General features: G+C 45.8%; 1 protein-coding gene across 2 annotated transcripts in view; it reads right to left on the reverse strand.

The window, feature by feature from the left end:
* rchy1 (ring finger and CHY zinc finger domain containing 1) overlaps nucleotides 1–27,435 on the reverse strand; it is a 36,285-nt gene that overhangs the window by 6,170 nt on the left and 2,680 nt on the right. The window contains exons 2-8 of one of the 2 annotated variants that reach the window (XM_033019956.1): nucleotides 25,376–25,453; nucleotides 24,745–24,786; nucleotides 22,522–22,637; nucleotides 20,785–20,863; nucleotides 12,104–12,148; nucleotides 10,874–10,932; nucleotides 7,363–7,392 (exon numbers count right to left, since the gene is read on the reverse strand). In XM_033019956.1, the coding sequence (XP_032875847.1) occupies nucleotides 7,363–7,392; nucleotides 10,874–10,932; nucleotides 12,104–12,148; nucleotides 20,785–20,863; nucleotides 22,522–22,637; nucleotides 24,745–24,786; nucleotides 25,376–25,453 (449 nt within the window). Of the gene's footprint in view, nucleotides 1–7,362; nucleotides 7,393–10,873; nucleotides 10,933–12,103; nucleotides 12,149–20,784; nucleotides 20,864–22,521; nucleotides 22,638–24,744; nucleotides 24,787–25,333; nucleotides 25,454–27,435 lie in introns of both variants that reach the window. The other variant, XM_033019947.1, reaches the window with a different exon arrangement.

Genomic DNA, 27,435 nt, shown 5'->3' on the forward strand with positions numbered 1-27,435 from the left:
GTATGTCTCTACCAGCTTTGCACATCTAGAGACTGAAATTTTTGCCCATTCTTCTTTGCAAAATAGCTCAAGCTCAGTCAGATTGGATGGAGAGCATCTGTGAATAGCAATTTTCAAGTCTTGCCAGAGATTCTCAATTGAATTTAGGTCTGGACTTTGACTGGGCCATTCTAACACATGAATATGCTTTGATCTAAACCATTCCATTGTAGCTCTGGCTGTATGTTTAGGGTAGTTGTCCTGCTGGAAGGTGAACCTCTGCCCCAGTCTCAAGTCTTTTGCAGACTCTAACAGGTTTTCTTCCAAGATTGCCCTGTATTTGGCTCCATCCATCTTCCCATCAACTCTGACCAGCTTCCCTGTCCCTGCTGAAGAAAAGCATCCCCACAGCATGATGCTGCCACCACCATGTTTCACTGTGGGTATGGTGTGTTCAGGGTGATGTGCAGTGTTAGTTTTCCGCCACACATAGCGTTTTGCATTTAGGCCAAAAACTTCAATTTTGGTCTCATCTGACCAGAGCACCTTCCTCCACATGTTTGCTGTGTCCCCCACATGGCTTGTGGCAAACTGCAAACGGGACTTCTTATGGATTTTTTTCAACAATGGCTTTCTTCTTGCCACTCTTCCATAAAGGCCCGATTTGTGGAATGCACGACTAATAGTTGTCCTGTGGACAGATTCTCCCACCTGAGTTGTGGATCTCTGCAGCTCCTCCAGAGTTACCACGGGCCTCTTGGCTGCTTCTCTGATCAATGCTTTCCTTGCCCGGCCTGTCAGTTTAGGTGGACGACCATGTCTTGGTAGGTTTGCAGTTGTGCCATACTCTTTCCATTTTCAGATGATGGATTGAACAGTGCTCCGTGAGATGTTCAAAGCTTGGGATATATTTTTATAACCTAACCCTGCTTTAAACTTCTCCACAACTTTATCCCTGACCTGTCTGGTGTGTTCCTTGGGCTTCATGATGCTGTTTGTTCACTAATGTTCTCTAATAAACCTCTGAGGCCTTCACAGAACAGCTGTATTTATACTGAGATTAGATTAGAAACATAGAAACATAGAAATTAGGTGCAGGAGTAGGCCATTCGGCCCTTCGAGCCTGCACCGCCATTCAATATGATCATGGCTGATCATCCAACTCAGTATCCCGTACCTGCCTTCTCTCCATACCCTCTGATCCCCTTAGATGTGGCCACAAGGGCCACATCTAACTCCCTCTTAAATATAGCCAATGAACTGGCCTCGACTACCCTCTGTGGCAGAGAGTTCCAGAGATTCACCACTCTCTGTGTGAAAAAAGTTCTTCTCATCTCGGTTTTAAAGGATTTCCCACTTATCCTTAAGCTGTGACCCCTTGTCCTGGACTTCCCCAACATCGGGAGCAATCTTCCTGCATCTAGCCTGTCCAACCCCTTAAGAATTTTGTAAGTTTCTATAAGATCCCCTCTCAATCTCCTAAATTCTAGAGAGTATAAACCAAGTCTATCCAGTCTTTCTTCATAAGACAGTCCTGACATCCCAGGAATCAGTCTGGTGAACCTTCTCTGCACTCCCTCTATGGCAATAATGTCCTTCCTCAGATTTGGAGACCAAAACTGTACGCAATACTCCAGGTGTGGTCTCACCAAGACCCTGTACAACTGCAGTAGAACCTCCCTGCTCCTATACTCAAATCCTTTTGCTATGAAAGCTAACATACCATTCGCTTTCTTCACTGCCTGCTGCACCTGCATGCCTACTTTCAATGACTGGTGTACCATGACACCCAGGTCTCGCTGCATCTCCCCTTTTCCTAGTCGGCCACCATTTAGATAATAGTCTGCTTTCCTGTTTTTGCCACCAAAATGGATAACCTCACATTTATCCACATTATACTGCATCAGCCAAACATTTGCCCACTCACCCAGCCTATCCAAGTCACCTTGCAGTCTCCTAGCATCCTCCTCACAGCTAACCCTGCCCCCCAGCTTAGTGTCATCCGCAAACTTGGAGATATTGCCTTCAATTCCCTCATCCAGATCATTAATATATATTGTAAATAGCTGGGGTCCCAGCACTGAGCCTTGCGGTACCCCACTAGTCACTGCCTGCCATTGTGAAAAGGACCCGTTTACTCCTACTCTTTGCTTCCTGTTTGCCAGCCAGTTCTCTATCCACATCAATACTGAACCCCCAATGCCGTGTGCTTTAAGTTTGTATACTAATCTCTTATGTGGGACCTTGTCGAAAGCCTTCTGGAAGTCCAGATACACCACATCCACTGGTTCTCCCCTATCCACGCTACTAGTTACATCCTCGAAGAATTCTATAAGATTCGTCAGACATGATTTACCTTTTGTAAATCCATGCTGACTTTGTCCAATGATTTCACCACTTTCCAAATGTGCTGCTATCCCATCTTTAATAACTGACTCTAGCAGTTTCCCCACTACCGATGTTAGACTAACTGGTCTGTAATTCCCCGTTTTCTCTCTCCCTCCCTTCTTAAAAAGTGGGGTTACGTTTGCTACCCGCCAATCCTCAGGAACTACTCCAGAATCTAAGAGTTTTGAAAGATTATTACTAATGCATCCACTATTTCTGGAGCTACTTCCTTAAGTACTCTGGGATGCAGCCTATCTGGCCCTGGGGATTTATCGGCCTTTAATCCATTCAATTTACCCAACACCACTTCCCGGCTAACCTGGATTTCACTCAATTCCTCCAACTCCTTTGACCCACGGTCCCCTGCTATTTCCGGCAGATTATTTATGTCTTCCTTAGTGAAGACGGAACCAAAGTAGTTATTCAATTGGTCCGCCATATCCTTGTTCCCCATGATCAACTCACCTGTTTCTGACTGCAAGGGACCTACATTTGTTTTAACTAATCTCTTTCTTTTCACATATCTATAAAAACTTTTGCAGTCAGTTTTTATGTTCCCTGCCAGTTTTCTTTCATAATCTATTTTTCCTTTCCTAATTAAGCCCTTTGTCCTCCTCTGCTGGTCTCTGAATTTCTCCCAGTCCTCCGGTATGCTGCTTTTTCTGGCTAATTTGTACGCATCATCCTTCGCTTTGATACTATCCCTGATTTCCCTTGTTATCCACGGATGCACTACCTTCCCTGATTTATTCTTTTGCCAAACTGGGATGAACAATTTTTGTAGTTCATCCATGCAGTCTTTAAATGTCTTCCATTGCATATCCACCGTCAACCCTTTTAGAATTAATTGCCAGTCAATCTTGGCCAATTCACGTCTCATACCCTCAAAGTTACCTTTCTTTAAGTTCAGAACCATTGTTTCTGAATTAACAATGTCACTCTCCATCCTAATGAAGAACTCAACCATATTATGGTCACTCTTGCCCAAGGGGGCACGTACAACAAGACTGCTAACTAACCCTTCCTCATTACTCAATACCCAGTCTAAAATAGCCTGCTCTCTCGTTGGTTCCTCTACATGTTGATTTAGATAACTATCCCGCATACATTCCAAGAAATCCTCTTCCTCAGCACCCCTGCCAATTTGATTCACCCAATCTATATGTAGATTGAAGTCACCCATTATAACGGTTTTGCCTTTGTCGCACGCATTTCTAATTTCCTGTTTGATACCATCTCCAACTTCACTACTACTGTTAGGTGGCCTGTACACAACACCCACCAGCGTTTTCTGCCCCTTAGTGTTTCGCAGCTCTACCCATACCGATTCCACATCCTCCAAACTAATGTCCTTCCTTTCCATTGCGTTAATCTCCTCTCTAATCAGCAACGCTACCCCACTTCCTTTTCCTTTCTCTCTATCCTTCCTGAATATTGAATATCCTTGGATGTTCAGCTCCCAGCCTTGGTCACCCTGGAGCCATGTCTCCGTGATCCCAACTATATCATAGTCATTAATAGCTATCTGCACATTCAACTCATCCACCTTATTACGAATGCTCCTTGCATTGAGACACAAAGCCTTCAGGCTTGTTTTTACAACACTCTTACCCCTTATACAATTATGTTGAAAAGTGGCCCTTTCTGATTTTTGCCCTGGTTTTGTCTGCCTGCCACTTTTACTTTTCACCTTGCTACCTATTGCTTCTACCCTCATTTTACACCCCTCTGTCTCTACGAGCACACATTTAAGAAACCCGTTCTCTTTAACTCCATCCTCCACTATCCCATTCGACGCCCCACCCCCCTTATTCAGTTTAAAACCACCCGTGTAGCAGTGGCAAACCTGCCTGCCAGAATGCTGGTCCCCCACCTGTTAGGATGCAATCCGTCCCTTTTGTACAGTTCCCACTTACCCCAAAACAGATCCCAGTGATCTAAGAATCTAAATCCCTGCCCCGTGCACCAGTTCCTCAGCCACACGTTCAGGTCCCGTATCTCCCTGTTCCTGCTCTCGCCAGCACGAGGAACTGGAAGCAAACCGGAGATAACAACCCTGGAGGTCCTGCTTTTCAGCATTTTTCCGAGCTCTCTAAAGTCACGCTGCAGAATATTCATCCCCTTCTTTCCGACATCGTTTGTGCCGACATGCACTACCACTTCCGGATGTTCACCATCGCCCTTGAGGATTTTCTGCACTCTGTCCGTGACATCCTGGATCCTGGCACCAGGAAGGCAGCACACCATCCTCGCATCCCGTCTGTTGCCGCAGAAACCTCTGTCGGTACCTCTCACAATGGAGTCTCCCACTACAATGGCGTTGCTTGCCTTAGGCCTTTTTGGTTTTGGCTCAACAGCCCTATTCGCATCACAAGCCAGTCCGTCGCCCAGTGTAAACACCTCTTCTGTCCCGACAGCTTCTAAGTGGGTGAACCTGTTCACAAGAGGTATAACACCTGGGGACGTTGGCATTCCATGCTTACCTCCCGTTCTTACTGTCTCCCACCTTCTCTCTTCCAGTACCTTAGGTGTAACAATCGTACTGTAGGACTTGTCGAGGAACGACTCCGTTTCTCGGACGAACCGGAGGTCATCCACTTGCTTCTCCAGTTCCCCAACACGGCCCTTCAGGAGCTCCACCTGGATGCACTTCTCGCATTTGTAGCAGCCAGAGGCACTGGCGGTGTCCTTGACCTCCCACATACTGCAAGCATCGCACTGAATCAGCTTGCCTGACATTTCCTTCTTCTCGCCGAAGACTCTCGAGCCAAAGACTCACAGTTTTCTCACAGGGCACTTCCCTCACAAGGCCGCTCACTCACTGCCGCTCGCAAAGAGCAGTCTTGCTTAAATTGACTGATAAATTGCCTGATTTACCAATTTACAAACCAAATTCCTCAGTTTTCAACTGTTTTCCCAGCACTGACTCACTTCTCTCCTCCCACTTGGGCTAGAGCCAATCAGTCATATCTCTTGCTAACCTCCTGCTGCTGTTGCTCCCAAAACTACAGCAGTTCTGAGTCAAGTCTGCCTGTCCTTGGCACCTACTTTAACTGTTTTCACTTCTCTCCTCCCACTTGGGCTAGAGCCAATCAGTCGTATCTCTTGCTAAGCTCCTGCTGCTGTTGCTCCCAAAGCTACAGCAGTTCTGAGTGATTACACACAAGTGGACTCTATTTACTGATTAGGTGACATCTGAAGGCAATTGGTTGCACTGGATTTTATTTAGGGGTATCAGAGTAAAGGGGGCTGAATACTTTTGCACTCCACACTTTTCAGTTTTTTATTTGTAAAAAAATTTGAAAACCATGTATCATTTTCCTTCCACTTCACAATTATGCGCCACTTTGTGTTGGTCTATCACATAAAATCCCAATAAAATACATTTACGTTTGTAGTTGTAACGTGACAAAATGTGGAAAAGTTCAAGGGGTATGAATACTTTTGCAAGCCACTGTACATGCATTTAGATGGACAGGGGCTGATTAGGGGTAGTCAGCATGGTTTTGTAAGTAGGAGATTGTCTCACAAATCTTATTGGGTTTTTTGAGGATGTGACCCAAAAGGGTGATGAGGGCAGAGGTGTAGGCATTATATATGTAAGAAGGGACTGCAGATGCTGGTTTAAAGCGAAGATAGACACAAATGCTGGAGTAACTGCGGGACAGGCAGTATCTCTGGAGAGAAGGAATGGGTGATGTTTCGGGTTGAGACAGTCTGAAGAAAGGTCTCGATTCCTTCTCTCCAGAGATGCTGCCTGTCCCGCTGAGGTACCCCAGCTTTTTATGTCTACAGGCGTTATATATATGGACCAGCAAAGTGTTTGACAAGTGTTCCTCGTGGTTGGCTGCTCTGGAAGGTTAGATTGCATGGGATCCAAGGAGAGATAGTTGAATGGATAGAAAATTGGATTTGTGGAAGGAACCAGAGGATGATGGTAGAAAGTTGATTTTCGGACTGGAGGCTTGTGGTGTGCCTCAGGGTTCGGTGTTGGGCCCATTGCTGTTTGTCATCTATATCAATGATTTGGATGAGAACGTACAAGGCATGATTAGGAAGTTTGCAGATGATACTAAAGTGGTAGATAGAAAAAAATTGCAGCAATATGAGTTTGAGTTGAGTTGAGTTTAGTTTATTGTCACTTGTACTGAGGTACAGCGAAAAGCTTTTGTTGATTTTGATTGACCGGTTGGGCAGGGTGCGCTGACGAATGGTTGATTGAGTTTAAGAAAGAGAAGTGTGAGGTGTTGCATTTTTGGAAGTCTAAGGGCAGGACCTACACAGTGAATGGTAGGGCTCTGTGGGGTGTTATAGAGGGGTCGAGGAGTGCAGGTACATAGCTCCTTGAAGGTGGCGGCACAGGTAGATAGGGTGATCAAGGGGGCTTCTGGCACATTGGCCTTCATCAGTCAGAGTATTGAGTATAGAAGTTAGAACATATTACTGTTGTACAAGGCATTGGTGAGACTACACTTAAAGAGTATTGTGTACAGTTTTGCTCACTGAAGATGTTAAGCTGGAATGGATGCAGTAACGATTTATAAGGACGTTGCCAGGACTCGAGGGCCTGAGCTATAAGGAGAGGTTGAGCAACTAGGACTATTCTTTGGAGCACAGGAGGATGAGTGTGATCTTATAGAGGTGCACAAGATCATGAGAGGAATTGCTCAGGTAAATGCTCTGAGTGTTTTACCCAGAGTAGGGGAATTGACATAGGTTTAATGTGATGGGGGAAAGATTTAATGGGAACCTGAGGGACAATGGTTTTATACAAAGGTAGTAAGTTTATGGAATAAATTGCCGGAGGAGGTACTTAAGGCAGAACGTTAAGAAACATTTGGACAGGTACATTGAAAGGACAGGTTTAGAGGGATATGTGCCAAACGCAGGCAGGTGGGAGTAGAGTAGATGCGGTATGTTGGTCAAAGTAGGTTAGTTGGGCCGATGGGCCTTTCACACTGTATGTGACTATGACTATATAAAATAGAAACTCACCCTTTATTAAACAGCATTTCATAGCAAGTCCTGGAGAGAAAAATAAAAAGCAAATAAATTTCTCAAATAAAAACAAATAAAATTCACAAAGTCTAATTTTAATTAGTAGCCACATTTGACTGGTAATTTGGATAATTGCACTCATTTGCAATATAAAGCCGATCATGTTCAGTATAAAGTCGATCATTGTTTCATATTATTTGGTTCAGAGATATACTGTGGCAACTGGCCCTTTGGTCCATCGAGTCTGTGTCGACCACGATCACGTATGTGACAAATAAAGTTGACTTGACTTGACCCATACACTGGGTCTCTCCTAGACACTAGGAACAATTTATAGACGCCAATTAACTGAATGAAACCCACACAGTCACAAGGAGAAAGTACAAATTCAGTACAGACAGTACCAGTAGTTAGGATCCAACCCAGGAGTCTAGCGCTGTAACGCTGCGCCTCCTTGTTATAGAGTCAAGTCAATAGATATTTTTAAGGTGGAGATTAATAGGTTCTTGATCAGCAGGGGTGTCAGGGGTTATGGGGTGAAGGCCGGAGAATGGGATTGAGAGGGAACGATAGAACAGCCATGATTGAATTGCAGAGTAGATGTGCTGATGTGCTGAATGTCCTAATTCTGCTCCTATAATTTATGAACATGAATTGGCTGTTGCAATAAAGTGGGCATTGCACAAAGATAGTGTATTGATTGAGAGTCACTTCAGCGCAGCCAAGAGATTCAAGGTGCCGAAGAAATGCAAGGCTTTCTGGCTTATATTTAATTACCTAATGGAAACCTGAATGGCCCAATGAAGAGGCATTTCAGAATTACATGACTCAGGAAGTGACCGTCCGAGCCATTATGCCTGCGCTACCTCATTCCAATAATCCCGCAAAACATTCCTTTAGAAATACAGTAAACATTTGCTCTTAAAGGACCCCTTTATAATCAATTTTGGTTATAGCGGACACCTGCCGATGCCACCTTGGCTTCCAAAGTCACCCCACTCCTCGCAAAGCGCACCAGCGAACCCTTCTTTATCCCATGGTCCCATTGATGCTGCTCACATTGTATCTCCCGGTGACAGTGCATTCCTCGGGCCGCGGCCACCAACAGGACGAGAGGGTCACAGTGGGACTCCTTCCCCTCTCACCTACTGCCGCTTCCGCAGTTCTTGGGTTCAACTACATACAATGATATCTTACTCGATTACACCGGACAATCGGCAATAACAGACACCATCCCCCCTCTCTCCCTCCACCACGGTCTCTTATAATGAGTGTTTACTGTACTTCCCCAACTCCCCTTAAAGTTCCCGAATCCACATCCACCACCATTTTAAAGAGAGCGTTCTAAAACTCCACGTCATTAGGTAAAATAATTCCTGTCTTCTTGTCTGCTCTATTTGTCCTCTTCATTAAATGATCTCTCAAGGAAAATAGCATAAGCCTCTCTATATAAATGAATGTTCCTCATTCCTGTCAAATTTCCCATGCAACCTCCCCAAGGCCTTGGCATCTTTCCAAATCTGCAGGACAGAGTATTTTGCCCAGAGTAGGAGAATCAAGAACCAGAGGACAGAGGTTTAAGGAGATGCGGGAGGAAGATTTAATAGGTACCCGAGGGGTAACATTTTTTTTACACAAAGGGTGGTAGGTATATGGAACCAGTTGCCAGAGGAGATAGTTGAGGCAGGTACTATAACAACATCTAGGATACATTTAAGCAGGATAGGTTAGGTTTAGAGGGATATGGGCCAAATGCAGGCAGGTGGGATGAGTGTAGATGGAGCATGCTGGTCGGCGTGGACAAGTTGGGCCGAAGGGTCTGCTTCCACAATGTATGAATCTATGACTCGGAACTGAGCATAAAACTCCAGGTGAATCAGAATCACAGGTTTGACACTCTGCTTGAACTATAACTTCAAATCATTGGAACTTCCTCCCTACCTTGGGAAACATCCTGTCAGGGTATAATCACAACTTGGTTTAGCAACAGCTCTACCCAAGAAATTTCAGCTGTCGCTCAATCCATTATACAGACCAGACTCCCATCATCGACTCCATCTACACTTTACGCTGCCCAAGGGAAAGCAGCAAATACAATCTGGAACCACTGGCCCCCTGATCATTCCCTCTTCTCCTCTCTCCCGTCGGGCAGAAAATACAAAAGCTTGAAAGAAAGTTTGATCAGATCAAGAACAGCTTTTTCCACGCTATTATCAGATTATTGAATGACGTTGTATGACTCTATTAGTGAGGACAAAGTTACGCAGAACATTACTCACTCTGACAAATTCTAGTCCATAATTTCTCTCTCTCTGCACACAACAGATCATTAGATAGTGCCCTGTGCTAGGTTCTTGCCTTAAGCAGCAATGTGATTCCAAATTATGAGCTTCAGAGTTTATCTGAGTTTCCAGATATGGAAAATTCAATTAACACACTTCAGTCCTTATATACTTCTATTAGTTCAACAATGTTAAGAGGAAAATAGCAAGGAATTTCAGCTACATAGTCACACTAAAGTGTCTAATTAAAGAAGCAGCCATTGAGGCAAGTCACATTCATGCAAGGAATTCCAGTGTAGAATTCAGATCAGGAGCGTTAGAACCACGGATGTAGAAACAAGGAACTGCATATGCTGGCTTACATAAAAAGACACAAAGTGCTGGAGTAACTCAGCCAGTCAGACTGCAACTCTGGAGAACATGGGATAGGTGACATTTTGGGCAGGGACCATTCTTTGAAGAAGAGCTCCGAACCAAAACGTGACCTATCCATGTTCTCCAGATGTGTTGCCTGAGCCGCTGTTACTCCAGCACCTTGCATCTTTTGGGGGGATAAAACCACAGGGAATCATGCAAGAGGGTGGATAGGCTGGGACTTTTTTCTTTGGCGTATAGGAGGCTGAGGGGTGACCTTATTGAGGTGTACAAGATCATGAGGGGCACTGATAAACTGAACGCTCTTTTACCCAGGGTAGAGGATTCTAAAACTAGAGGACATAGACAAAGTGAGAGGGGAGAGATTTCAGCGAGAGCTCAAGGCTCATATTTTCAGAGACTAGTCCGTATCTGGAATGAGCTCCCAGAGGAAGCTATAGAAGCAGATACAATTACATCTTTAAAAAAAACCAATTGGACAGATATATGGATTGGAAGGAAAATAGATACAAAATGCTGGAGTAACTCAGGGGGATATGGGCCAAATGCAGACAATGGGACAGGCCATCAATGCCAACTTGGTTGCACGGACATGGTTGGCAAAATGGCCTGTTCCCATGCTCTGACTCTATGCCTTTAACAAACTAGTTTAACGAATGGAAGGTACACAAAAGTGCTGGAGAAACTCAGCGGGTGAGGCAGCATCTATGGAGCGAAGGAAATAGGCAACGTTTCAGGCCGCGACCCTTCTTCAGACTGCATGAATGGATGTAGGTCACACAGGACCGCAGACCAGAATACACCTTTGCTCAAATCATCACTTAGTTCAAATTATAAGTTAGTTCACCTACCTGTGAAGAAGATGTCCGCAGTCCAGGACATGAGCTCCAATGCGGGAAGTGTGAATGTCCTGATACAGTAAAAATGAGAGAGTCAGGAGAATTACAAAACAAAGGGTCAAGTGTAAGGACTAAAATTCCCAAATGTCCTGTCTAGGGGCGGTACAGCTGGTAGAGTTGCTGCCTCACAGCACCACAAACCCAAGTTCAGTCTAGGACTTGGGTGCTGTCTGTGTGGAGCTTTCACATTCTTCCTGTGACCACATGGGCTTCCCCGAGGTGCTCCTCTTCCCTCTCACATCCCAAAGACGTGCGGGTTTGTAGGTTAATTGCCCCCTCTCAATCTCCCCCAGTGCATAGAGAGTTTGAGTTTAGTTTTTGCCACGGTACAATGAAAAGCTTTTGTTGCGTGCTAACCAGTTAGCGGAAAGACAATACATGATTACCATCGAGCCATTCAGTGTACAGATACATAATAGAGGGAAATGTGTAAATAACGTTTAGTGCAAGATAAAGCCAGTAAAATCTGATCAAAGATAGTCCAATGTGATAGATAATGATTCAGGACTGCTCTCTAGCTGTTGGTAGGATCGTTCAGTTGCCTGATAACAACTGGGAAGAAACTGTTCCTGAAACTGGAGATATGCATTTTCACACTTCGATACATTTTGCCCGATGGGAGAGGGGAGAAGCGGGTGTGGCAAGCATGTGACTGGTCCTTGATTATGCTGCTGGCCTTGCCGAGACCATGTGAGGTATAATTGGAGTCAATAGAAGGGAAGTTGGTTTGTGTGATGGTCTGGGCTGCATCCACAATTTGCTGCAATTTCTTGTGGTCTTGGATGGAGTTGTTCCCAAACCATGCTGTGATGCATCCCGATAAAATGCACTCTACAGCGCATCTGTAGTGAATGAGAAGGTGGGATAACATAAAACTGGTGTGAATGGGTGTGGACTCGAAGGGCCTGTTCCCACTGTGTCTATAAACTAAACTAAAACAGAAGGTTTTAGAAGGTACACAAATCGAAGGTAGAAGGTTTTAGAAGGTACACAAATCGAAGGTAGAAGGTTTTAGAAGGTACGCAAATCGCAAACAACATTTATGCTTTCGGTCCAAAGGCTTAATTCATCAATTGTTTATGGAATGGCGATGATTAAGTGCCCAGTGGTCAGATCTGAAATGTAGAAAATATTTGTAGCTAGCAGACCGAATGGCATCTTCAACATAGAGTTTGATCTTACCTCCATGCATACTGGACAATTCTGTCGTGAAACGTTTTCAACACACTGAAGGGGAAAGAAGCCCAGAGTCAGAGTTCAAATATCATTAATTGTAAAGCAATTAAAAGCAGGGAAAGGTTAAATATACCAAGGATAAATACTCTAAGGTAGACAAAAATGCTGGAAAAACTCAGCGAGTGAGGCAGCATCTATGGAGCGAAGGAAATAAGCGACCCGAAGCGTCTCGACCCGAAACGTCGCTTATTTCCTACGCTCCACAGATGCTGCCTCACCCGCTGAGTTTCTCCAGCATTTTTGTCTACCTTCGATTTTCCAGCATCTGCAGTTCCTTCTTAAACAAAGGATAAATACTCTGATCAATTCCAAGGATTAGTGACTGACTCCAGCACTTAATAAAGATTAACCACACTTTGCTATGAACCCCAGACCAGGTCTATTTCTTTCTATGTGTACCAACTTTTATGTTTTGGACACCAGTTATAGGAATGATGGTGTCAAGCTGGATAGAGTGCAGAGAAGATTTACAAGGATGTTGCCAGGACTCCAAGGCCTGAGATACAAGGAGAGGTTGAGCAGGCTAGAACTCTTGGAGTTCAGGAGCATAAGGGGTGATCTTGTAAAGGTGAACAAAATCATGAGGGAAATAGAGAGGGTAAACCTTTCAGAGTAGGGGAATCGAGAACATACATTAAAGGTGAGGGGAGAAAGATTTAATAGGAATCCAGGGGGAACTTTTTTACACAAAGGATGGCGGGTATATGCAACGAGCAGCCAGAGAAGATGGAGGTAGGTACTATCATAATGTTTAAGAAACATTTGGATAGGTACATGGATAGGATAGTTTGAGAGGGATATGGACCAAACACAGGCAGGTGGGACTTGTGTAGATGGGAAACGTTGGTCTGTGTGGGCAAGTTGGGCCAAGGGGCCTGTTTGCACGCTGTTTGACTCTATGACATTTACATAACAGGAGACTGAACATTAGGGGGAAGAGGTGAGTCGAGAACAATGACAAATCACAACAGAAGAAATGGATCGCTGTCGTGATATTGAACGCAGATAAATGGGTGGCAATGATAACAAGTCAACTATCAGAAATCCAGTGAATAGCTGGCTGGTTTGGCAAGGCAGGACATAGGAAACAAAGGTTCAATACCAGAAAGATGGAGGACCCAGAGGCAAGGGCGGAAAACCCGGGGGGGCCAGAGGGGACACGTCCCCTCCATGTTTTGAGAGGTGGGGGACATCTCCCCCTAGTTTTTGTAATCCGGATTTTAAAATCCGGTGAAATCTCCGCTTTCCGCAAGACAGTGGGGGTGGGACTGATGATCGAGGGCGCCGATTGGAGGGGACGTCGGTCAGCAGGCAATGGGGGCGGGACATGATTCAGCGCGATGATTGGAGGAGGGAGGAGTGGGGGGGGGGGGACTGAGGGTAGAGCACGGTGATTGGAGGAGGGAGACGTGGCACAGACCAGCGCTTCATCCTCAGGCAGGATCGATCCCGGCCGGCTCTCCGGCACTGTCCTGTCCCCTCCTGAGTACCAGAGAGGTCGGCAGCAAAGATTCTCCGCTATAGGATCTTTGGTCGGGAATCAGACAGGCCAGCGCAGAGAAAAAACGCTAAACCCAGCTAACTCTGCCTGTCCCGCCGGGTGAGCTTACAACCCTTCCTGGACTTGCGGGAAATATGGCCAGCGCGGAGAAGCAGCGCTGGTGTCCTGTCAGTCCAGACAGGGCTGTAGATAACCTGGTGAGACAGGCAGAGTTGAGCTGCATTTAGCGCTGGATTGAGCCACCAAAGCCTCGCGCGTGTGTGAGTGTGCGCATGCGCGAGTGGCCGCCAAAAAATTGTGTCCCCCGTCCCCTTCATGTTTTGATAACGAGTTCCGCTCTTGCCCAGAGGGGAGGTGGAATCCGAAGGAACAGCCTGATGGAATGGTGGGGGCAGACACTCTCACAACATTTCTATAGCCAATGAGCACTTGAATCACCAAGACACAAGCTGCAGGCCCAGTACTGGAAATGTTTACTTTAGTTTAGTTTATTGTCACATGTACTGAAGTATTGTGTAAAACTTTTATTTTGTTGCACGCTATCCAGTCAGCAGAAAGACTATACATGATTACAATCGAGCCATATACAGTGCCCTCCATAATGTTTGGGACAAAAACCCATCATTTATTTATTTGTCTCTGTACTCCACAATTTGAGATTTGTAATATAAAAAATCACATGTGGTTCAGTGCACATTGTCAGAATTTATTAAAGGGTATTTTTATACATTTTGGTTTCACCATGTAGAAATTAAAGCTGTGTTTATACATAGTCCCCCCATTTCAGGGCACCATAATGTGTGGGACACATGGCTTCACAGGTGTTTGTAATTGCTCAGGTGTGTTTAAATGCCTCCTTAATGCAGGTATAAGAGAGCTCTCAGCATCTAGTCTTTCCTCCAGTCTTTCCATCACCTTTGGAAACTTTTATTGCTGTTTATCAACATGAGGACCAAAGTTGTGCCAATGAAAGTCTAAGAAGCCATGATGAGACTGAGAAACAAAACTGTTAGAGACATCTGCCAACCCTTAGGCTTACCAAAATCAACTGTTTGAAACATAATTAAGAAGAAAGAGAGCACTGGTGAGCTTACTAATCACAAAGGGACTGGCAGGCCAAGGAAGACCTCCACAGCTGATGACAGAAGAATTCTCTCTATAATAAAGAAAAATCCCCAAACACCTGTCAGAAACACTCTTCAGGAGACAGGTGTGGATTTGTCAATGACCATTGTCCGCAGAAAATTTAATGACAGAAATACAGAGGCTACCCTGCAAGATGCAAACCACTGGTTAGCTGCAAAAATAGGATGGCCAGGTTACAATTTGCCAAGAAGTACTTAAAAGAGCAACCACAGTTCTGGAAAAAGGTCTTGTGGACAGATGAGACAAAGATTAACATAGAGTGATGGCAAGAGCAAAGTATGGAGGAGAGAAGGAACTGCCCAAGATCCAAAGCATACAACCTCATCTGTGAAACATGGTGGTGGGGGTGTTGTGGCCTGGGCATGTATGGCTGCTGAAGGTACTGGCTCACTTATCTTCATTGATGATACAACTGCTGATGGTAGTAGCATAATGAACACATCTTATCTGCTCCAGTTGAAACAAATACCTCAAAACTCATTGGCCAGCGGTTCATTCTACAGCAAGACAATGATCCCAAACATACTGCTAAAGCAACAAAGGAGCTTTCAAAGCTAAAAAATGGTCAATTCTTGAGTGGCCACGACAATCACCCGCTCTCAACCCGAACATGCCTTTTATATGCTGAAGAGAAAACTGAAGGGGACTGGCCCCTAAAACAAGCATAAGCTAAAAATGGCTGCAATACAGGCCTGGCAGAGGGAAGACCTCAGCAACTGGTGATGTCCATGAATCACAGGCTTCAAGCAGTCATTGCATGCAAAGGAAATGCAACAAAATACTAAACATGACTACTTTCATTTACATGACATTGCTGTGTCCGAGCCATTATGGTGTCCACGAGTCCAACCAATGGACAGGTATTTTTACTGTCATAGACACAAAATGCTGGAGTAACTCAGTGGGACAGGCAGCATCTCTGAATAGAAGGAATGGGTGATGTTTTGGGTCGTGACCCTTCATCAAATTGAGTCAAGGGAAAGGTTGACAGAATGATATGGAAGGGTAGGTGCGAAAATGACAGATCAAAGGGGCCTAAGATCAAGGAAAATGTAGAATAGATCATTGTTAGATAGAGGTAGGTGAAAACGAAGCATACAAAGATAAAATGTAATCAGGAGGACAGTCAGATTGGTCGGAGAGGGATGGAGAGAGAGAGGAAAAGTAAGGGTGACTTGATGTTAAGAGAAGTCAATATTCATACTGCTGGGGTGTAAGCTGCCCAAGTGAAATATGAGGTGCTGTTCCACCAATTTACGGTGTGGCCTCGCTCTGACAGTGGAGGCCCAGGACAGAAAGGTCAGTGTGGGAATGGGACAGGAAGTTAAAGTGTTTCGCAAGCAGGAGATCATGTAGGTTTAGGTGGACTGAGCGGAGGTGTTCAGTGAAACGATCGCCGAGTCTGCGCTTGGTATCGCCAATATAAAGGATTCCACACCTGGAACAGCAGATACAGTAGATGAGGTTGGAGGAGATGCAAGTGAACATCCGTCTCACCTGAAAGGACTGTCGGGGTCCTTGGACGGAGTTGAGGGAGGAGGTATGGGGACAAGTATTGCATCTCCTGCAGGGGAGGGGGTGGTTTAGTTGTGGAAAGGGATGAGTTAACCAGGGAGTTGCGGAGGGACCGGTCTCTGCGGAAGGCGGAAAGGAGTGGAGATGGGAAGATGTGGCTAGTGATGGGATCCCGTTGGAGGTTTGCGAAAATGTCGGAGGATTATGTGCTGAATGCGATGGCTGATGGGATGAAAGGTGAGGACAAGGGGGAGTCTGTCCCTTTTGCCACTGGGGGGAGGGGGAACAAGAGTGGAGCTGTGGATATCGAGACCTTTGTGAGGGCCTCATCTATGATGGAAGAGGAAACCCCCTTTCCCTATTGGATGAGGACATCTCAGATGTCCTGGTATGGAAAACCTCATCTTGGGCGCAGATGCGGCGTAGATGGAGAAATTGGGAGTAGGTGATAGTTTTTGTAGGAGGCAGGGTAGGAAGAAGTGTAGTCTAGATAGCTGTGGTGGTCAGTAGGTTTATACTAGATGTCAGTCGATAGTCTATTTCCTACAATGGAGACGGTGAGATCATGAAACGGTACGGAGATGTTGGAGATGGTCCAATGGAATTTGAGTGCAAGATGGAAATTAGTAGTGAGGTTAATGAATTTCGTGAGTTCTACGTGGGTGCAGGAGGTAGCCCAGCTGCAGTCGTCTATGTAGCGGAGATAGAGTTCAGGGATAGGGCTAGTGTACGCCTGGTACGTTCAACGTACTTTACAAAGAGGCAGGCATAGCTGTGGCCCATACAAGTGGCCATGGATTTGGAGGAGGTGGGAGGAGTAGAAGGAGAATTTGTTAAGAATAAGGACCAGCTCTGCTAGGCTGTGGAGAGTGTTGATAGAGAGAAATTGGCTGGTTCTGCGGTCAAGGAAGAAATGGAGGGCTTGAAGACCTTCCTGGTGCGGGATGGAGGTGTAGTGACTGAACGTCCATAGTAAAGATGAGGGAGCCTGGAAAACTGAAGTCATTGTTGAGACGAAAGGACATAGATAGGGAGAGATTGTGCCAGGAGGGATTGGAGAGAGTAGAGGTACTTGGAAATGAATTCAGTGGGACAGGAGCAGGCAGAAACAAATGGTCTGCCAGGACAGTTGTGTTTGAGGATTTTGGGGAGAAGGTAAAACTGTGCAGTACGGGGCTGGGAAACGATAAGGTTGGAGGCTCTAGAGGGCAGACAGCTGGAAGTGATAAAATCAAAAATGGTCTGTGAGATTAAGGCCTGGTGCTTAGCTGTGGGGGTCATGGTCCAAGGATATGTAGGATGAGATGTCCGAGAACTGTCGCCTGGCCTCAGTGCAGTTGAGTTCAGCTCGCCAGACTACCACGACACCTCCCTTGTCGGTGGGTTTTATGATAATGTCAGGGTTGCTGCAGAGTGAGCGGAGGGCTGTACTTTCAGTGGGGGTGAGGTTGGAGTAGGTAAGGGGAGTGGAAAAGTTGCGACGGTTGATGTCACGCCGGCAGTTAGAAATAAAAAGGTCTAAAGACGGTGAAGGCCATCCGGGGGAGTCCAAGAGGGGAGATGGAGAAGGGGTCATCACTGGGTGGTGAGGACTCCTTCCCATAGAACAAAGCATGGAGGCAGAAGAGATGGGAAAAAAAGCTCTACGTCAAGGCGGACGTTTTACTGTCATTCTGTTGAGTTCCTCTGTGTGTATACTCATTGTCACCTTTCCCACTGCCAGCAATGCCTTACATTTCCCTGATTATCATTGCTTTTTTGCATATCTTCCATTCATTTCTCCTCAGTGCCGTCTATATCTCTCGTTCCCCTTTCCCCTGACTGTCTGAAGAAAGGTCTCGACCCGAAACCTATTCCTTTTCTCGAGAGATGCTGCCTGACCCACTGAGTTACTCCAGCCTTTTGCTTCGGTACCAGTACAACTGATTGGTTATGCATCCTCCCAGAGTCCCAAATTCAATCCGATCACTACATTTTTTATACTTACCTGAGCTCCTTAAATTACAACTTTAACACAATAGAAGACCCTAAGTGCGAGAGTAACTCAGCAGGTCATGTGAATGATTTCGACAGAGGGGAGGGCTGTGACCGTGAAGGACCGGGCTGCCTGACCAACTGAGTTACTTCAGCACTTTGTATCTTCTTTTGTACACCAGCACCTGCAGTCCCTTCCATCTCCTATCAATTTTACCACAGCCAAAAGACACAATGGGCTGGAGTAACTCAGCGGGTCAAGCAGCATCTCATGAGAATATGGATTTCCATGTTCTCCAGAGATGCTGCCGGACCTGCTAAGTTAAGGGCCTGTGCCACTTGGCCTTCATCCGCGCGCCATTTACGCGATCTGCTAGCGTGTGGGTAGCGCGGGACGGGCGCATGTAGTGGCGTGGAGGAGTGTGGAGTGGCGTGGAGGAGTGTGGACTTTGTCCGGCATGAAATCTTCGCGCGCCACCGGCCTGTCGCGTAACTGACAGCCAAAGTGGGATAGGCCCAAGACCCTGGAGCGGTCAACGTCTCACCTCCAACAGCAGCGGAAGCAGGCAAACGACCCATTGCGGATCCGGATCCGCCCCCACTCCTACTCCCAGAGCGGGGCCAAGACGATTGGAGATAAGACACAAAATGCTGGAGTAACTCAGCAGGACCGGCAGCATCTCTGGAGAGAAGCAATGGGTGACGTTTCGGGTCGAGACCCTTCTTCAGACTGAAGAAGAGTCTCGACCCGAAACATGATCCATTCCTTCTCTCCAGAGATGCTGCCGGTCCCGCTGAGTTACTCCAGCATTTTGTGTCTTATCTCCAATCGTATGATGACGCACACGACCATCGCGCGTCAGTCACTACCAGCCTGTCACATAAATGACGGCCAAGTGGGACAGGCCCTTTACTTCAGTTCTTTGTAACTTCTTCTGCAGTTCCTTGTATCTCCTATCAAATTTACAATAATCTTGCTTTTAATGAAATTATAATATTTTATATAAAGTTCATAAGTTCACAAGTTATAGAAGCAGAATTAGGCCATTCGGCCCATCAAGTCTATCTGCCATTCAATCATGGCTGATCTATCTTTCCCTCTCAACCCCATTTTCCTGCCTTCTCTCCATAACCCCTGACACCCGTACTAATCTAGAATCTGTCAAACTGCACCTTAAAAATACCCACTGACTTGGCGTTCAGTCGCTTGGGACAGTGAATTCCACAGATTCACAACCCTCTGACTGAAGAAATTCCTCTTCCTTTCTAAAAATGTTTTTTTCTTCTGACTTTTGGCTTTTAATATGTGGCTTTGGTGCCCTCTTGGGGCCAGACTGCAAATTTCTATCCAATGTGAGTGAAAAATTCCAAGCGCAAGTATGCTTCTCTACCCAGAAAGAGCAGAGATTCAGCATGTCACCGAATAATCTAACAACCCTCTACAGATGCACTGAAGAAAGTATCTTGACTAGTTGCATCACGGCCTGGTGTGGTAATTCCAACACAAAGGAACACAAGAGGATGCAGAGAATGATGGACCCAGCCCGGCCTCCCCATCATCAAAAGCATCTACACCAGGTGTTGCCCCAAGGCGGCGGCATCTACCATCAAGGATCTGCACCATCCAGGTCGTGCCCACCCCACTGCTACCGTCGTGCAGGAGGTACAGAAGCCTGAAGTCCCACAACCCCAGGTTCAGGAACAGCCACTCTCCTACAACCATCAGGTGCTTGGCCCGACGCTCACAACCCTAATCCTACCTCAGCAACGGAACACTATGGACCACTTCTTGCACTACCAGAGGCTTGTTGCTTTTCTAATTATGTTTAGCACTAACGTCATATCTTTTTCCACAGTCTTTCTTTTCGAAATTTGTGTGTTATTTATGGACAATTTGCTTTAGTGATTGTCTGAATCCATATGCCTGTGAAGCTGCTGCAAGCAAGATTTTCTTGTACCAGTAGCTCACCGCAGTTGTGCACCTGACAATTGGGTTAACATATGATGAGTGTTTGACGGCACTGGGCCTGTACTCATTGGAGTTTAGACGGATGAGGGGGACCTCATTAAAACTTACTGAATAGTGAGAGGTCTGGATAGTGAATATATATGTTTCCACTAGTGGGAGAACCTAGGACTAGAAGCAGCCTCAGAATAAAATCTGTACCTCCTGCACCTTTAGAAAGAAGATGAGAAATTCCTTTAGTCAGAGGATGGTTAATCTGTGCAAATCAATATCACAGACAGCTGTAGAGGCCAAGGCAATGGATATTTTTAAGGTGAAGATTGACAGATGCTTGATTAGTGCGGGTGGCAGGGGTTATGGGGAGAAGGCAGGAGAATGGGGTTGAAAGGGAAGGATGATTGAATGGCGGAGTAGACATGATGGGCCAAATTGCCTAATTCTGCTCCAAGAACATGAACAAATTAGAGCGTAAAGGATAAGAGACACATTGAGGCCCAATGCACTCGTAAACCAAGTCTTACCTACCTTGTGCTTCCCACGGAGATGAGTAGCTAGACACAAGTTACACTTCACACAGTGGAAAAAGTTATCTTCTGGTCCAATCCTGCAATGGAAAATTAACAGAATATATCATAACATTCATCGAGTTTAGAGGAGTACACACTGACCATCCAGTGCAGGGGGAGTCCCACATTTTGCATGAGATATTACACCAATGCCCCATTACCTCATGGATCAATGAAAATATGCAGAGGTGTTGGTTTGAAAATAGCAGTGCTCCCCAGTTTGCTGGGGCTAATATTCCTCCCAATCAACACTGCTATGAACGGATATGATCAATAAGCTAACATGAACAATGTGATCATAATCTTTAACTTGACACTGAATTTTCTGCATGGCATAGTGCGGCACAGTGGAGCAGCTGGTAAAGGGTTCAGACTGTGTGGAGTTTGGAAAATTCTCCCTACGTCCGAGTGGGTTTCCTCTGGGTGCTACAGTTTCTTTCCACATCCTAAGTACGTGAGGGTTTGTAGTTTAATTGGCCCTCTGTAAATTGTCCCTCGTATGTAGCGAGTGGATGTGAAAGTGAGATAATATAGAACTCATGTGAACAGGTGATCGACGTTCAGCGTGGACACAGTGGGCTGAAGTGTCTGTTTCCATGCTGTATCTTTCAACCTATCAATCAAATAGTGCACATAGTTCAACATTCAAAAATAAACTTTCATCTAAGTAGTACAGGTCCACCACCGATTTGCCAGCACCTTTGATTCCAGGTTCTTCATTAATTATATGTTTCGCTGGACCAACAGAGGTCACGGCCTCCGAGGGGAGTTGAACCGTACCAGAACAGTCCGCATAGGACACTGGGGAGTCGAGATACCGGCCTGCAAAGTCAGTCTCAGACGTCGGTTATGGGAATGGATCTGGCTGGGCCGGAGATCCAGAGCCCCGGCTGCGGGGGGGGAAATTAAACCCGCGGGTTGGAAGGCCAGCCGCGGAAGTTCGCTGAGGTCAAGATTGGCCCACTCACCCTGCCTGGGCGCCACATTTTGGGGGAACTTCTGGGTGGAGATTTCAAATGTGCTCTCATAGTTTTGTCCGGATTAAATGCAAAGAATGCCTGAGAAACTTTGCTGGACCTGTTCCTTTTTCTATGTTGAACCCAAATAGGAAATTGTGTAATGTTTTGGTCTAAAAATGGCATCAGCAATGACAGAAGTACCGCCTTTTGTTACTGTTTCCCTGAGCATGCGGTACTAGTCTTATAAAGTCAGCAAAAGCTTAGTGTGTCAAGTCAGGCAGACTAAAGTAATACGAGTCAGGGAGGTGCGCATGGCACCACTAGCAAACACTAATATGCTTACAAGCAATGTCGTAAAGAATTGGCTAACTTCCTCACAAGATTTTGATTATCTCCTTTATGTGGCTCAGTACCAAACTTTCTTTGCGAAACTCTGTAATACTTTATGAGATTAGCAGCTTACTTTTATATAGAATCCTTTGTTTGCAAGTTTCCACCTCCCTTTAAGGCCATTTTTATCTGGGTCATAAACAACAAATTGTGTAAAAAAATGTTAGCTACTTACAATTTTCACTGCTGCAACAACTGACTAATTTTAATATGCAATCAATTATCAATGTATTCCCTGCTCCCCTCTAATTTATCAAAATCAGGTTAAAGTTACTTCGATGAGCACACATTAGTGCAAGAATAAAGGATTTTAAAAATAAGCATCAAAAGGGCCCATGAATACTCGCCTGCAAATGCCACATGACAGACAGTGATATTGTTTCTTGTCCACATCAAACAGGTGACAGGTGTCACAGTAATATTCCCCAAACTCTGTTTGACAGCTTTCACAGCTCTTTTGAACCTGCAGTGAAAATACATTAAAACAGAATTGAAACAAGGATTGCAGATGCTGGTTTACAAAAAAAAAAAGAGAAAGTGCTGGAGTAACTCAGCGGGTCAGACAGCATCTCCGGAGAACATGGATAGGTGAGAGTTCGGGTCGGGACCCTTCTTCAGACTATGTTAATGTTCAAAAAAACATATTTTTCAAAAGTATATTTCAAAATAACATTTGACTTTTATACCAGACTGAGCTGCAGCGATATAGGGGTGGCACAGTGGCATAGCGGTAGAGTTGCTGCCTCGCTGTGCAAGAGACCCAGGTTCGATCCTCACTATGCTGTCTGTATGGAGATTGTGCATTCTCCCCGTGACCACGTGGGTTTCCTCTGGGTGCTCCCTCCCACACTTCAAAGGTGCACAGGTTTGTCGGTTAATTGGCTTTGGTTAAAATTGTAAATTATCTCGAGGATAGTTTTAGTGTACAGGGTAATCGATGGCGAGGACCCAGTGGACTGAAAGGCCTGTTTATCTGCTCTATCTCTAAAGTCTAACGATATGATGTAATTACTATGCAAAATAATTATATTATGAAAATACAGGCAGTTCTGCTATGTGCGTTTTCTCAAAGTGAATTGGATGTTATGCAGCTGATGAACACTAAACATAGACACAAAAAGTTGGAGGAACTCAGCGAGTCTCCAGCATCTCTGGAGAAAAGGAATAGGTGAAGTTTAGGGTCCAGACCCTTCTTCAGACTGAGAGTCAGGGGAAAAGAAAGGAGAGATATAGACGGTGATATAGAGAGATATAGAACAAATGAATGAAAAATACACAAAAAGGTAACGACGATCAAGGAAAGGTCGTGCCCACAATGATCTATTGTTGGCTGTGGGCTAGGTAATAACGAGTTATGCAGGCAGTGAAACTCAACAGGACGACAATGAAACTAGTACGACAACTAGGTGGGGTGGGGGACGGATGGAGAGTGGGGATGCAAAGGTTACAAGTTGTTGGGAACGCAAATTACATTACATAGACATAGTTGGTTGTAAGGCTATTTTGATCGGGAACAAAAGATCCATTTAAAATTTACTTAGCAAATTGGCAAGCAAAGTGCTCTTGGAAATCCGTTTCCACGTAACTGGGTCAGCACAGTAGTGCAATGGTAGAGCTGCTGCCTGACAGCGCCAGAGACCTGGGTTCGATCCTGACTACAGGCACTGTCTGTTTAGAGTTTGTATGTTGTCTCTGTGACCTCGGGAGTTTTCGCTGGGTGCTCCGGTTTTCCCCCCAAATCCCAAAGAAGTGCAGGTTTATATGTTAATTGGCTTTTGTAAAATGTAATATTGACCCCAGTGTGTTGGATAGAGCTAGAGAACGGATGATCGTGGTCGGCATAGACCTGGTGGGCCAAAGGGCCTGTTTCCACACTCTATCTCTAAACTAAACTAATGCAACCTCATGGTAGAAATCAGAAGCAAATGTCTATGAAGGACACAGCCTGTCAGATTCACCATGGGTGACCGTTGAAATTGCAAGCAATCACTTGTATCGACAGGCGCAGATCTCAGGTAATCAAGGGAGCATTTGGTAATCAAGGAAGCATTGATCAATCGGAAGAAGGGTCCCGACCAAAAACGGAATCTATCCACGTTCTCCAGACATGCTGTCAGACCCGCTAAGTTACTCCAGCACTTTGTCCTTGCATCTATTAACATGCGCGGTTAAAACAGTGTAGCACATAGCCGTTAGTATTTTTAGCTTACATTTACAAAAATAAACATACTATTAAAAAGATTCAAGGCAGGCAAATGGGACAATCCTAGAATGTCAATGGATAAGGTGTGCCGAAGGACCCGTTTCCGAGCTGGATGGAACCAAATCGATCGGAGGAAACCCACGTGTTGAAAGGGAGGACATGTAAAACCTGACATAGATAATCTCTGGAGGTCAGGAATAAATGCAGGCCCCTGTGACTGCGTTGCAGTGGCACTGATGTTGTGTCACCACATGGCCTTAGCTGGAAGCAAGCATTAATTGAAAGTGACGCTAACTTTACTGTGGAGTTATTAACACAGGATAGCGTTTCCAGTGAAAGCGTCTGCAATTGCTCGGCTCAGACCCACCTTCTGCACTATCTCACACTTTGCGCATTGAACATGAGTGACCTTGAAGCGGTCGAGCTGATGATTCTATGCAAAATAATTATATTATGAAAATACAGGCAGTTCTGCTATGTGCGTTTTCTCAAAGTGAATTGGATGTTATGCAGCTGATGAACACTAAACATAGACACAAAAAGTTGGAGGAACTCAGCGAGTCTCCAGCATCTCTGGAGAAAAGGAATAGGTGAAGTTTAGGGTCCAGACCCTTCTTCAGACAGAGTCAGGGGAAAAGAAAGGAGAGATATAGACGGTGATATAGAGAGATATAGAACAAATGAATGAAAAATACACAAAAAGGTAACGACGATCAAGGAAAGGTCGTGCCCACAATGATCTATTGTTGGCTGTGGGCTAGGTAATAACGAGTTATGCAGGCAGTGCATAATGCAGGCCCCTGTGACTGCGTTGCAGTGGCACTGATGTTGTGTCACCACATGGCCTTAGCTGGAAGCAAGCATTAATTGAAAGTGACGCTAACTTTACTGTGGAGTTATTAACACAGGGTAGCGTTTCCAGTGAAAGCGTCTGCAATTGCTCGGCTCAGACCCACCTTCTGCACTATCTCACACTTTGCGCATTGAACATGAGTGACCTTGAAGCGGTCGAGCTGATGATTCTCCGCGTCGTCGTGACACAGACGGCAGATGTAAAACTTCCCACAGCATGGCGCCTGGAAGATCAAAAATCACCTTTTAGAAATTACCTCTGTCATAGACATAGATTGATATGGCACAGAAACAGGCCCGTTGGCCCACCGAATCCGCGCCAACCAGAGATCACCCCGTACACTAGCACTATCCCACACACTAGAGACAATTTACAATTGTTCAACAAATGTAAAAATAGTAGTTAATGCTATCCAGTCTGCAGGTCTATCTATACATGATTACAATCAAGCTGTCCAGATAAAGGATAAAGGGGGTGACATTAGTGCAAAAAGTCCAATAATGGCCAATTAATCATAGTCCGAGGGTCTCTAGAGAGGATGGTTCGGGTGCCTGATACAGCTAGGAAGAAACTGTCCCTGAATCAATGATTCAATTCAATTATAAACTGGAGGTATGTGGAATATTTTCTTTTCTGTTTTTATTTTAGATTTCCATAGGTCATAGCTTTAATGTGAGAGGAACAAAGTTTAAAGGAGATGTGTGGGATGAGGTTTTTACACTAGAGAGTGGTGAGTGCCGGGAAGCAAGGGTGATGTTGATTAAGTAGATGTGAGTGGTATTTATGAGGCTTTTAGACACATGGATATGCAGGGACCGGGGGAATATGCATCAAGTGCAGGCAGATGGTCGGCATCATGTTCAGCAGACATTCTAGGCCGAAGGGCCTGTACTTATGCTGTACTGTTCTGTGTTCTATGTCCCCTCGTCTCCGCTCAGCCTCAGGGCGCATCCCATAGCCGACCTCGGAACTCCCAGAACGTCTCCGAGGCACGGGAATTGAGCTCACATCCCACTCACTAGTGTCGGCAGTATTTGATTTCCATAGTTGGTTCTGTTGCTTAAGTGTAAGAACAACAGATTACGTTAGATTATTGTCATATACACCAGGGGGCAATAACATTCCTTGCCACATGGGCAGCACGGTGGCACAGTGGTGGAGTTGCTGTCTTACAGTGGCAGATTCCTGGGTTCGATCCTGACTATAGGTGCTGTCTGTACGGAGTTTTTCCTGGGTGCTCCGGTTTCCTCCCACACTCCAAAGGACATACAGATTTGTAGGTTACTTGGCCTGAGTCAAGATTATAAATTGTCCCTAGTGTTTAGGATAGTGCTGATGTACAGGGCATGGACTCGGTGGGCTGAAGGGGCCTGTTTCGACGCTGTATTTCTAAACTAAACAGTGTCCACACAGCAACGATAAATGCTATACTAAATACAAGGAGTGCAAGATTGCAGTGCAAATTAATATTAAAGGACATTCATGGAATTAATGGAATGGGGAATGGGGGGAAGGCGTAATGGGGCGGGAGAGGGAATGGGGGTAAAGGGCAGGAGGGGGAGAGTGGGGGGCGTGGGGTATAGGGGGGAGAGGGAAAAGGGTAAAGGGGAGGGGGAAATGGGGGGCTGAGGGGAGGGGGGTTTGTTGAGGGGAAGGGGGGTTGAGGGGGAGGAGGAATGAGAGGAGGGGAGGGGTTGAGGCAGGGGGGGGGGGTTGGAGGCTGGGGAGGAGGAAGGAAGAGAGGGGTTGAGGGGGGAAGGGAGGTTAAGGGGAGGGGGTTGTGTTTGTTGAGGTGACGGTTGCTCCGCTCACTTGCAGGCGTCACGGAGAATGGGGTTTGTGGAGGATGGGGGGGTGATGTGGAGGAGGGGGGGAGGTTAAGTAGAGGGGTTGAGGAGGTTGAGGTGGCGGTTTGTGGAGGGGGGGGTGTGGGGTTGATGTGAGGGGGGTGATGTGGAGGGGGTTGATGTGGAGGGGGTTGATGTGAGGGGGGTGATGTGGAGGGGGTTGATGTGGAGGGGGTTGATGTGGAGGGGGTTGATGTGGAGGGGGTTGATGTGGAGGGGGGGCTGATGTGAGGGGGGTGATGTGGAGGGGGTTGATGTGGAGGGGGTTGATGTGGAGGGGGTTGATGTGGAGGGGGGGCTGATGTGAGGGGGGTGATGTGGAGGGGGTTGATGTGGAGGGGTTGATGTGGAGGGGTGT

Source organism: Amblyraja radiata, chromosome 1 (genome assembly GCF_010909765.2).
Source record: "Amblyraja radiata isolate CabotCenter1 chromosome 1, sAmbRad1.1.pri, whole genome shotgun sequence".
Taxonomy (NCBI): Eukaryota; Metazoa; Chordata; class Chondrichthyes; order Rajiformes; family Rajidae; genus Amblyraja; species Amblyraja radiata.